At 35.7% G+C, this 12,156-nt stretch overlaps 2 protein-coding genes across 3 annotated transcripts; one reads left to right on the top strand and one right to left on the bottom strand.

The window, feature by feature from the left end:
* Positions 1-711: 711 nt before the first annotated feature.
* On the bottom strand, positions 712-6,922 carry LOC132059139 (mRNA cap guanine-N7 methyltransferase 2). Of its 2 annotated transcripts, XM_059451653.1 has the most exons (11): positions 6,739-6,922; positions 6,534-6,612; positions 5,008-5,102; positions 4,365-4,436; positions 4,168-4,277; positions 3,312-3,434; positions 3,137-3,229; positions 2,641-2,709; positions 1,699-1,787; positions 1,500-1,597; positions 712-1,302 (listed from the first exon to the last, which is right to left on the bottom strand). In XM_059451653.1, exons 1-11 carry the CDS (start codon positions 6,817-6,819, stop codon positions 1,162-1,164), a joined length of 1,050 nt encoding a protein of 349 aa, XP_059307636.1. In that variant the 5' UTR covers positions 6,820-6,922; the 3' UTR covers positions 712-1,161. The 2 variants fall into 2 exon arrangements, with proteins under 2 accessions (XP_059307636.1, XP_059307637.1); XM_059451654.1 differs by lacking the exon at positions 5,008-5,102 and having other exon boundaries at positions 6,739-6,889.
* Positions 6,923-7,740: 818 nt separating this feature from the next.
* LOC132059138 (uncharacterized) lies at positions 7,741-11,986 on the top strand. The gene is made up of 4 exons (XM_059451652.1): positions 7,741-8,039; positions 8,496-8,615; positions 9,934-10,164; positions 11,360-11,986. The coding sequence occupies exons 1-4, from the start codon at positions 7,860-7,862 to the stop codon at positions 11,723-11,725; spliced, it is 897 nt and encodes a 298-aa protein (XP_059307635.1). The 5' UTR covers positions 7,741-7,859; the 3' UTR covers positions 11,726-11,986.
* Positions 11,987-12,156: the final 170 nt, after the last annotated feature.

Genomic DNA, 12,156 nt, shown 5'->3' with positions numbered 1-12,156 from the left:
CATCTATTTTGGTTGAGGCAATTCTTACTTGTTCATCGCCAGGAGGCTTAATTTGCATATTATATGCCATATGTTAAATTCAATCCATGGTCCATAAACGATGCCATAGGCTACATTGTAACTGAATAAATTCCTTCAGGAACATCTAATGACTGGGAAAATGGAAACATAGTGTAATAGGAAAACAAAACTATCGCTGTATATAACATATCCAATATAGTATCACAATCACTCGATCAGAGGTGTTTCGGTAAAAAAATTCTTATACAATACTAAGGTATACATATAGACATCATCTTTGTTTCCAGACAAACGGTTTAATAAAATATTTCTTTTAATTCTGGCTCTTAGACACGTGAAGCGCCCATGGCCTAAATTAAGATGTTAGAACGCCACAATATTCGTCTTTTGGCGGTTAATGTTCTCAATGGTGATGATCACAGTTCGACAGAGATATTTTTTTGGTGTGTGTTTACTCATCCACAAGACCAGAACTCAGAGCAAATATCTGGCTGGTAAAAATCGAAGCTTCAACATGAGCAAGTTTGGAAACATACCTGTCAAATCAACAAATAAGAAATATAATCTGAGTCAGAAACTGCCAACTTGGAGACCACTTGTCATCTGTCAATACATGATTGCAAAAAAAACTATAAGGCCTATATTTGTCCACATAGAAAGTAGGGAGCAGATCAATTTTTGTCAAGCCAGTGGAGATGAATCTTCAATTGTTAATTACATTGATACGGTCTAGTTCCCATAGGGATCTATATACATCAAGCCTATCCACTAACCAAAATGTCTATCCATGATGCAACAAATTGATACACTGATACACATCTTGCCATTCAGCAAACCAATATGTCTATCCCTGGTAGAGCAAAAATGAATTGGGATGAAATGAGTGAGAACTCACGACTTCCGCCATGTCCCAGGGGTGGATGTAGCCTTTTGGCTACGGGTTCATCTGAACCCATAACTTTTGATACGGAGTACAAATATATATGTTCACCTACTAAAATCTCAACAAATATTAGAACTTAGAACTGAACTTATAATTTTAACAGTACAATGAAATCAATGCTGAGAATCTTAAAAATGGACCCTGGATCTGCCTCTGCACGTTGTCCTTCCAACCACCATCCAGTGTCCACAATCACATCAAATAGCTTCAGGGAAACGTAATTCTGCAGGACCAGGACCTAAAATCCCTTTTTGCTCAGTTATCTTGCCCAACCCAATAGATGAATCGGTCTGTCCATTCTTCTCCTCTTCATCCCACAAAATGACTTGCCATTCCATCTGGATCAAGAGGAGCCCGAACTTTAGATATACACTAGATCACTAGGAATAACATCGCAAGGGTGGCAATACAAAGTAGCAAAAGAAACCAATTCTATAGATACTTTCTTTTAACCAGGATGCTGCTAATCTAAAGAGTCAAATAATAACTCGATGGGATCGTTTATTTCCAACCACAAATTATGTAGAAAACTTACCTCATCAAGATTGTGGCTTCCAACAGGCAAAAATGGAGTAGTAAGTGGAGGTGCAATATCTGGATCAGGCTTTTGAAATATGAATGTGGTGTATAGACCTTCATAAGAAAAATACCATAATGTTGGAGTATGAGTGAAAAATGTTGCAATATGTGACCAGCTTTTAGTGAATGGTAAATGCAGTGAATAGACTGATTACCTAAAACATCATAGGATCTGGGAAGGAGTCTGCCCCTGGGATCAATAAAGTTGTGACCAGCATCTTGTAGCATTCCAAGAAATTGTGCTCTATGAATGGAGTAAAATAAAGGAAGAGTCAGCTGCTCTGATAGAAGCAGTTTATCAGAAGAATGTATTTACAAGAGAAGAATTTAATTGATGGAGCCTTAAGAATGGTCTAAATAAACAGACACTACTAATAATATAAGAAAACGGAACTGAAAAGGCTAAAAATGAAGCAATTTTATCAAATTATCACTTATTTCTGCTGGAAACAATAAAAATTGTGGTATGGTAATGCTTAATTCAAGCACTAATACCAGGCTGCATAATAGTTTATCCACTGTTTGCTCAGTTATTCCTATCCAGCCAATAACCCTCATATAACCTTCTAAAAGGAAGAGTAATTTAACAAAAACCAAAAGAAAGGAAACAATAGTTAAAATTAGCAAAAAAACAAGTATGCAATATGTGATGGGTAACCATTTCCTTCCGCACTTACTAGGAAATACTTATGGTATACTTGGTGAGACAAGTACAGAAAACTTCACAAAAAAAGGGCAGCCTGGTGCACCAAGCTCCCGCTATGTGCGGGGTCCCGGGACAAGTACAGAACACTTCACATCATAAAGAAATTTGATTTGAAGTTAGGTTCCCCACCCAATATTACATCCACCTGAGTGCTATGCAAGGCACGTATAAACTAAATTTTTAACATAAAGAGTCGCCATGAAGTACATAGTTACCCCACCCAATAAACTATAAGATCTAATAGTTTAGCTTCAGAATAATTATTTTACCTTCATCAGTGATGTGATAAAAATTTAGGTAAATTTCATGATAGATTAAGATAGCAAACAAGCGAATGAAACAGCCATGATGGTAAAGTTGTAGATTACAACCTATTACCTGTACCTATTACCTGTTATCATCATAAAAATCTGTCAAGTTCTGAATCTCCGTGGGCTCAAGGCCAGCCTCTCTGGCCAACCTGAGGAATATGATTTTACGAGTTAATTATCGGATTCATCTACATTGGCAGTATAAGAAAAAGAAAAGCAAATATATTTCCTCCCATCATGGAAACGCAAGGACGCAAATGTTGACACTGAAACTCAAAAAAATGACACAAACAAACCAAAAATACATGTGGATAGCCAATTATGTTCATAAAAATTGGAATAGAATACCCAAATTCACGTTACCAGAACAGATTTGGTTATTCAACAACGACAACAACATACCCAATGTAATCTCAAAGGTGGGGTCTGGGGAGAGTAGGATGTACGTAGACCTTACCTCTACCTTTGCAAGGAAGGGGGCTCAAGCGAGATATAGATAGAGATATGGGGTGGGGTGAAGGTACCAGAAAACAAGAAAACCGATTGTAACTTGATACAGGATATTGCTGCATGAACCTGAGCAGGCTTGGAAAATGAACCAAGCATTGGGTTTCAGCAGAGACATCACTTGCAAACTTCAATTGGTACTTCTTGCCAAAGAAAGGAAACCTGAAATCCAATTCACAACGGGACATAATTAATCGGCTCAAAAGAGGAACACAAAAAGATCAAACATAAGTGGATTACATACTTCTCTTCCTCAACCTCAAAAGTAATCATGTAATTTTCTGATCGAATGCAATTAGGAACTATGCTTGGTTTCATCCCACCACTCCTATTATGGTATGCTTCAACATTCTTCTGGTACTTTGCCCTACAACAACCACATGGTAAATGGAGTGCAAACGGTCAAACAAGATTAAGCGGAAACTTGAGACAAAATGACTATGCCTCTAACTTATATGACATACTTCATCCAGAAGACGTAAATAATGGGAATCTAATAAATAAAGGTAATTACAGAAACAAGAGGATTTAATAATCCAACTCCCGGAGAAACCAAGATATTGATAAAAGGATTTTAAGAGGGGGTTCGAACCCGTTATGTGTGCCTAAGAAGTGCCAACCAGTGTTTCTAAGCGAAAAGCACAAAAAATGACAAAGTCCATGAGTCTTGAAGTGAAAATTGAGAAGTGAAGTGCCCACTACTTTGAAGTAAAGTGCACAATTTATGGAAAATCAAAAAATGCCAAACATACATTAACTGAGTACTATAATAATCAAATTGCAATTAAAATAACTAAAATCAACATCCAATGCACAAGAGGCAAACATTAATCCAGTTTCTCAAAGTTGAGATTTAAAGATCTCGTTTTACTTTTTGATCACTTTGCGTGTTATTGTTTGAAATGCACGGCTTCATCCATGAAGCAATAACCCCTTGCTTCGCCTCATTTTATCACTTTAAAGTTTAAGTGACAAATCTTTAATAACACCGGTAACAACAAAAGCTAGTTTTAAGCATTCAAAAGACAACCCACTTCAGCAAGATGAAAAGAAAATAGACTACAACTATGTGAATCAATCGTACGATTTCAGTTTCATACCATATAGTAGATGAGTCAGGAGTAATACCAAGAAAGTAACCCCCTGGTCTAAGCAAAGATGATACATTATGCAATAGCCTCCTTGCTTTCTCTTCATTATCAAAGCACACCTGCAAGCAAATATCAGATTAATTTTAATGCAACTAAGAGATGGTAGAAGTGAACATAAACAAGACACCAGTATAAGAACAGCTAACATGTAAATTGTGCATGCAGAAAACAATATCAGCCTGTTTCTCCTTGTCCTTCCAATAGAAGCCTATATCTTCCTGCACATAAAAAATGTATTTCATGCAATTAACTGTCAGCTAGAAAGAAACATACAACAAAACTCATAAGCTGAGAACTCGATAAACATCCGTACAACTCCTTTCTGTTAATGACATCCCACAACAAAAGCAATATCAAATGGAGAAAACAATTCTCAATAACAATCTGTTCTGTGTTTCTGAAAAGCAACCAATCACACAAATAAGGAAAAGAATAAGAAGAATTAAATCACTAAAACAAGATGCCTGGCAAAACAGAAGGAAGGGCAAGAGACCAAATTGGTACTTGCACATTAACTACTTGAAATTCGAACTATATCAGTAAAGTGGGCAGGGAATGAAGATTCAATCTTTTACAGGAAAATTCATTTCAACCTTGGAGGTGAGGTAGATTACAATGCTCTTGGCTATTAAACAGACAACAAAAGTTGATAAAAAGAGTAAAATACAAAGCAGAGACCAACTGCCAAACAGAATCTGATAATGAAAACAACAGAAAACTGGATTCATATAGTTCAATTAGCATAGACACAATAAATTATGTCCCAAAAAAAATAGTTGTTGGACTCACAATACAAGGGTCAAGCTCAATGAACTCAGATGTGTAAGCCTTCCGCTGACTCTCCCACGCTTCCTTCACTTCATTCACCCCCGATGTTGCCACATCTATTCAACACAATTTTCAAATTTTAAGCTACAAACAGTGTGTATCAATGCATTACTCGCAGGTTCATTTTATATGAGGGTATTTGATTGTATATGGAATTTAAGAAAGAAAGTTTTTTGATGCATAAGCTATACGTATATATATATATGTGATATGATATGCCAAAAGTACCTTTAAAATCTTGTTCCTAAACATATTATGTAAAATGAAAATGATAAAACTAAAGAGTCCTAATTACAGAAATGTGTCGATCTTTTTGGAATCACGAAAAAGGAAGAGTGCCACACAAAATTATACTAATAGATACTACCTATGAGTATATATGTACATATATATGTGTGTGTTTGTGCATATATACACTATAACAACAACATACCTAGTGAAATCCCACGGTGTGGGGTCTGGGGAGGGTAAAGTATACGCAGACCTTACCCCCATCTCAGAAGATAGAGAGGTTGTTTCCGAATGCATATATACACTATGTGTATGTAATTTGTATCTCATAAAAGCAGAAAATAGCTCCCCAACGAAGGAAAAAAACACTAGGTGATTTATCCCCATATGTTCAAGCCTTGGTTGACAAAGTTATCCGGTAAATATTCAAACAAGGGGATTCAAAAAAAAAAGATCTTATGCCAAGAAATTCAACAACCAATACAACAACAACAACAATAACATATGGTATAATCTGACAAGTGGGGTCTGGGGACGGTGGGTGTACGCAGACCTTACATCTACCTAGAATTCAACAACTTATTTATATATGCCAAAAAAAAAAAAAAAAAAATCTATTTTATACTCCCTCTGTCTCATAATAAGTGTCACCTTAGCCAAAAACACGCATATTAAAAAACCAATAAAGCAATGTGAAATTTACCAAAAACCTTTTTCCTCTTGATGAGAACATGCACAAGTAGTAAACCTTTTGACATTGGGAATCCAACAATACCAAGTTACTATGTGGCTTTTCCAATCATTATTTAAATGTTACTTTAACTTACCATTTTTTGTCTAAGGGTAGAATTGGAGCCAATTTATGTGTTGGGACTTTTCATGGTTATATAACCATAGGATGAACCACGGGTTTACAACACCATACCACATAATTTTAAGAACAATAAAAACAAACATGGTTTCATAGAAAACCATACATTAATGAACCACGGGAAACCACCATCCAAACAGGGGGTAAGGTGACACTTATTATGAGATAAGATTTTTTTTACTAAGGTGATACTTATTATGAGACACGGAGGAAGTATAGTACAATTTTTCAACTTGAACCCTTGCACCTCCATGTCTCGGCCGCCTGAGGTGGGAGGTAGCAAGTACTGGCGGAATTAGTCTAGGTGCGCACAAGCTGGCTCAAACACCAGAGTTAAAAAGAAAAAGAAGAAGAGAATTAAAGAGAAAAGTAATAGTGATGATACCAATGCCAATGTAGTGACCAATTTGAGCTTCATCCCATTTCTCCACATCAGCTACTTTTCCACAATACATTTCACAAACCTATATATATGTGTCCAAAAAAAAAAAATATACACATAATACAATGTATAAGAATTTTTGCATATACATACACGAAGTAACATTACAAACAAAGCATATTAATGCGAGTAGAGAAGAATAAATTACAGTTGCATAAGGGGAAACGAATATTTTAAGAAGAACAGTTTTAACGAAATCGAGGAGTCGATGTTGAGTTGCCATCATCATCGTCTCTAAAACCCCAACATACACTGTTAAACCCTACTCAATAGCTCTGAAGATATTGTAGCCGTAGTTTTGTCGTAAATTGGTATTTATTTGGAGATATTCCCCTAAGTCGTAACAACTTGAAAAGTATATTAAATTTATATATAACCAAAGTTATATTTTAGCTGCGAAAATCAGTTTCTGCTACTCTTCAAAAACATTTATATTTCTCTAAAAATTTGGCCAAGCATCTTAATTTTCTAAAATAAATATTTTAAAAAAATAGATTTGAGTTCCCAAAAGCTTGGTCAAACAAGCTATCATAACTCAATTTAATTAAAATTGTAGAAGATTTCCTCTCTTATAAATTGCTATACACAAGCATTTGACGCTAGAAAATCAATGTGGAATTATTTTATGAGTGGTTTTTTTGGATGGTTGTTACATATTATATTGTATTGTATTATGTTGTTAGTTTAAATATAATATTTATTTTGATTATTACTTAAATTTTATAGCATCATATTATTAAATCCATCATTACGTAACGACGAAAAATTCTATTTTATGTAACGATCGATTTGGTGTTATTGCGTGTTACCTTATTTATTTATTCTCATTTTACCTGTACTTATTATCTAATAATTATATTTTATTCTTTATCAGATATTTTTATAATAACTCTATCTTATACCCTACTTTTCTTACAGGTTTCTTCTTGGAATATTGATCTAACATTATGTAATTGTGCTCATCAAAATAATGTCGTACAATTACAACACCACACACTAAACTATTGATAAGTGACATAAATGAACCACTTTCTATAGTTCGATAAAGATAAATGAGTCATTTTCTATTGTTTGATGTCATAAATAAGCTAAACTATTGACGAATGGCATAAATAAGTTATTTCGGATAGTTAGACTTGATAATTTTTTATTTTATTTTTTTGGTGTGTGTAAATGCGTCCCTATTGAAAGTTATTTCATGGCAGCAGAAAATTCATCTGTTGGTAAATTCTCCCTTTGATAATCATAATCACACACCAAACAAGAAGAATGAGCAGAGAAGAGACTCTGGTTGAAGCGGCACTCAGAATTCTAAACACAGCTGACCCAGTTGAGAAGGCTCGTATTGGTGACGAAGTAGCAAACAAATGGCTGCAAGGTCTCATTTCTCAGCCTTATAATCCTTCTCAAGACCTCCCTCTTCCTGATCGCCCAGCTCGTTTTACAAATGTAATGATTCTTTGCTTGGCTCAAATTCTTGTTTGTTATGTCTATCACTTGTTCGATGAAATGCCGGATAGATATGTTTTTATGTCTACTCATGATTCTTAAAATGTCTACCATTCTTGTGTGTTAAGTTTTCTGGGATGAATATGTCCAAGAGACTAAAATGTTTTTGGCTTTACTTCAAATTCTTGTGTGTCTATTACCCGTTTTCCCAAGAGACCCAAATGGGAAATGTTAATAATGATGAACAGGGTAAAGCTGGAGAAATCATATGGTCACTGAACTAATAGTTATTATCTTGGCTTAGTTCAAGAAAGATTTGACTTTCTGTTAGGTGAGTGACCATCTGATGTTTCCTGTGTCTATCACATGTTAAATGAAATGCCCAAGAGACCCAAATGCTTGTTTTACTATTCTTGTATGTTAAATTTTATGGGAAATGCTAATAATGATGAACAGGTCAAGCTGGTGTCACCAAGTCTCATGCCAAAGCTTGGAAAAGCAGGAAGCTTGCAGAGTAGACAAGCCATTGTACACAGTCTTGTTCACACTGAAAGCTGGGCTATTGACTTGTCTTGGGTAATTAAAAACACCCTCATTTCCTGAGTTGTTTTTTTTTTTTTTTTTTTTTTTTTTTTTCGCCTTTCGGTTTATGTATTCCCAAGTATATTCCACTTTATAGAGAAAAAAGTATTTGGTCCTTATTAGCTTGTGAAGAAATTTTATAGGGCCTTTGATGATAAGATTAGTTAGTGATAGCGCAAGTTAATGTATGCTGAGATTTTTAGATATAGTACTTGGTTTAGAAAATGGTAGACTAGATGTAATTTCTCAAGTGAAATGTGCTGTTTTACACTAGAAACTGGAACAAAGAGTGTGGTTATTCTTGCAAAGAAGGTAGGCAAACACAGGCGGATCGAGCCAGTGAGTATTGGGTACCAACTGCAGCCGCAAACTTCAATGTGACAATCAGATTCGAACTTAGTGTGTGTGTATGCATGTGTTCCTTTAATTATTTGTATGTAACTATAGTTGAAGGGAAGGGGAGCCTTGGCATAACTGGTAAAATTGCTGCCATGTGACCAGGAGGTCACGGGTACTAGCCATGGAAACAGCCTCTTGGAGAAATGCAGGGTGAGGCTGCGTACAATAGACCCTGTGATCCGGCTCTTCCCGGACCCCGCGCATAGTGGGAGCTTAGTGCACCGAGCTGCCCTTTTTTTTAACTATAGTTGAAGGAAATGGGCCTGCCTTCACCGTACAATTGATCACAGATAAAGAAACATTGAACAAGGTTGCTAAACATTTCCGAAGTAGCAAGACAAGTGAATGAAGGTCTAGTGAATATTTTTTCCATGAAGACAAACCCCTCCGGCGGAAACGTAACCTTTTTCGCTATAGGTTGAACTCGTTGTGAACCTTTTCAGTTATTAGTAGTGGCTCGTGAAGTGGCCTTCTTTCTTTACAAAAAAAAAGGATACATGCCCCTTTACTTGATATTATATTAGTAAAGTCGAGCCATATTTACCAGTTTCAAAAAAATAAAAAAAGATTAGTAAAGTCAAGCCTAAAGGCCCTTTACTAATGTAATAAAAGGTAAGGCAGTCAAGCCCTATCGAAGTAAAGCTACGGCTCCTTGGTTGGAATGGAAAGGCGGTACCCCCTATAACAGCAAGGCAAGTTCAGTTGGCGGACCTCTTTTTCTTGTTGCTGGGGGAGGAATTGTGTTTGTAGTAAAAAAAAAATAAAAAAAATTATGCACCTAGTAAGGTGGATAGTACCTCTATTTGATGATTCATTGTTGGATATAACTATGCATTTTTGAATCGCACTTGTCAAATGCAATTATTGATTAACTTCCCCTGTATGATTATATATGTCACTGGTTGTCTTACAGGATATAATTGCTCGATTCGGCAAGCAAGAGTCAATGCCAAGAGAATTTTTCACTGATTTTGTAAAAGTTGCACAAGATGAGGGGCGGCACTTTACTCTACTAAATGCACGGCTTAAGGAACTAGGTTCTTTCTATGGAGCTTTACCTGCTCATGATGGTCTGTGGGATTCGGCCATTGCTACTTCCAAAGATCTGTTGGCTCGTTTGGCTATTGAACACTGTGTTCATGAGGTATCTCTTCATCTCTTACACCTGATAACAATAAAAAGGATATGTATGAATGAAAAATTAAAAAAAAAGACATTTTCTTTGTGAAGTCTCGAATGATTGAATTCATTGGAAGTCACTGGGTTTTCAACCATGCTTTTGTGTCTTACTTTTGTCAATAATTCTGTTAACAAAATTCATAAGCCTCTATTATAAGGGTTTATTCCGGAAAATTCCTCATGGCATCTTAATAGATGTTTTGGTACATTCTACATATCTTTAATTTAAGGCCACAAGATTCAAAAGTCTTTTTTTTTTTTTTGAAACTGGTAACTGAAAGATTCAAAAGTCTTCTCTACTTTATTAAACTCTGTGCCAAGTCAGAACGAGACAAACAAATTGAAATGGGGGCAGTATATGGTAATCATATATGAAAGAAAAAAAAAATTGGACAAAAAGTAACAATTAAGTTTCCCTCAGTCATAAGCGTTTTCAACTCTTTATTGTTACTTCAATTTTACGCTACATTACTTCTAAATTATAACGTGATCAGCCGTCTGCAAGCTAGACCAATCTGCCCCCCTAAGTGATGAGATTCTTGATTGTTACTGGCTGAATATTAACCAACAGCTGCAATTTTGCATTGTGATATCATTATAACCTCTGTTATTTGTTTATTCAGAACATAACGTTTCTTGCTTTCACTAGTGATTTTTTAGTAGTTTCCAGGTTTAACATGAAAACAGGGGTGTAATAAAGTGATTCCATGTGGTTAGACATATCAGAGGCATCTGTGATGGATATGCATAAGTCTTGAAAGAATTTGAAAGTACTAAGAAAACTTAAAAGTCCAAGAAATGAATAGCAGTATTGATATGTAGGACTTCCAACATATCTTATATATCTACAAGTTTCTCAATAGCGGTACTGATCAAACAAGGGCAGCGTGAAGGATGGGTCATCTGAACCTAGTAGCTCTGGCTCGGACGTTGTGTGTGTTAAAAAAATTCCCCAAAATAAGTACAAATAATTGATTTTGAACCCAATAAATTAAATGAGTTGTGGTAGAATCATGAACTCCAAAACCATCAAGTTTAAATCCTGAATCAACTTCTATGATCGAAGGCTTGTTTTCTGGAGTTCGTCATCATTGTTTTTTGTGGCATCACTTTCACTTTTCCATACCAGGTTGGTGACTTCACATTTTCTGAGAATGCAGGCCAGAGGACTTGATGTGGTGCCAACAACAATATCCCGTTTCCGCAATGGTGGTGATAATCAAACAGCTGAATTATTGGAGAATGTTGTTTATCCGGAAGAAATAACTCACTGTGCTGCTGGAGTAAAATGGTTCAAGTATCTTTGCTTGAGATCAAGAAATCCAATTCTGAGTGACCTTCCTTTAGAAGAAATTAGTGATACCGTGGAGGTAGACAATGAAGTGATTCAAAAGTTTCACTCCACCGTGAGGACATATTTCAGAGGGCCATTGAAGCCTCCTTTTAATGAGCAAGCAAGAAAAGCTGCTGGATTTGGTCCACAATGGTATGAACCTCTTGCCGTTAAAGATTACTCAGTGGAATGAAGGATTCTTTTCTCTGGTGTTTGTAGAATTTCTGGTGCTTACAGAGGGAAATTGGACATTGGTTGTGGAATTTTGTCTTGTTTCCAATTTTCATGATATTAAGCACACATGTTACTCTGGGTTATTGGGAACTTTAGTGTTGAGAGGACTCTTCTAACTAGACATCAACTGCAAGGGGTGACACCACAGCAACACTTATTTGGACCCTTCTCATCATTGAGGTTTATACTTACCTATTTATTCTAAAAAAATTATGTCAAACTGACACTTGATATCTAGTTAGTAATACTGGAATGCTAGATGATCATTTTGGGCGAATTTTTGAACCAATATTCTTTTTACAGAGAGCTGCTGATTGGCGATTAACAAAAAGAATTTTGGTTAACTGTTGTATTCTAGTCTTATTATACGTTGACTTTTCTCTTATATTA

Source organism: Lycium ferocissimum, chromosome 6 (assembly GCF_029784015.1).
Source record: "Lycium ferocissimum isolate CSIRO_LF1 chromosome 6, AGI_CSIRO_Lferr_CH_V1, whole genome shotgun sequence".
Lineage (NCBI taxonomy): Eukaryota > Viridiplantae > Streptophyta > Magnoliopsida > Solanales > Solanaceae > Lycium > Lycium ferocissimum.
The sequence above is the reverse complement of the archived record's forward strand: the minus strand, read 5'-3'. Positions and strand labels throughout refer to the sequence as shown.

Bases quoted from the DNA above. Each gene is read 5' to 3' on its own strand.
- LOC132059138 (XM_059451652.1), top strand. From the start codon at position 7,860: ATGAGCAGAGAAGAGACTCTGGTTGAAGCGGCACTCAGAATTCTAAAC. The intron at 8,040-8,495 runs GTAATGATTCTT...AATGATGAACAG, and splicing joins GCCCAGCTCGTTTTACAAAT to GTCAAGCTGGTGTCACCAAG. The intron at 10,165-11,359 runs GTATCTCTTCAT...CTGAGAATGCAG, and splicing joins TTGAACACTGTGTTCATGAG to GCCAGAGGACTTGATGTGGT.
- LOC132059139 (XM_059451653.1), bottom strand. From the start codon at position 6,819: ATGATGATGGCAACTCAACATCGACTCCTCGATTTCGTTAAAACTGTT. The intron at 3,435-4,167 runs GTATGAAACTGA...TGGTTGTTGTAG, and splicing joins CCTGACTCATCTACTATATG to GGCAAAGTACCAGAAGAATG. The intron at 2,710-3,136 runs GTTCATGCAGCA...CATATTCCTCAG, and splicing joins CATTTTCCAAGCCTGCTCAG to GTTGGCCAGAGAGGCTGGCC.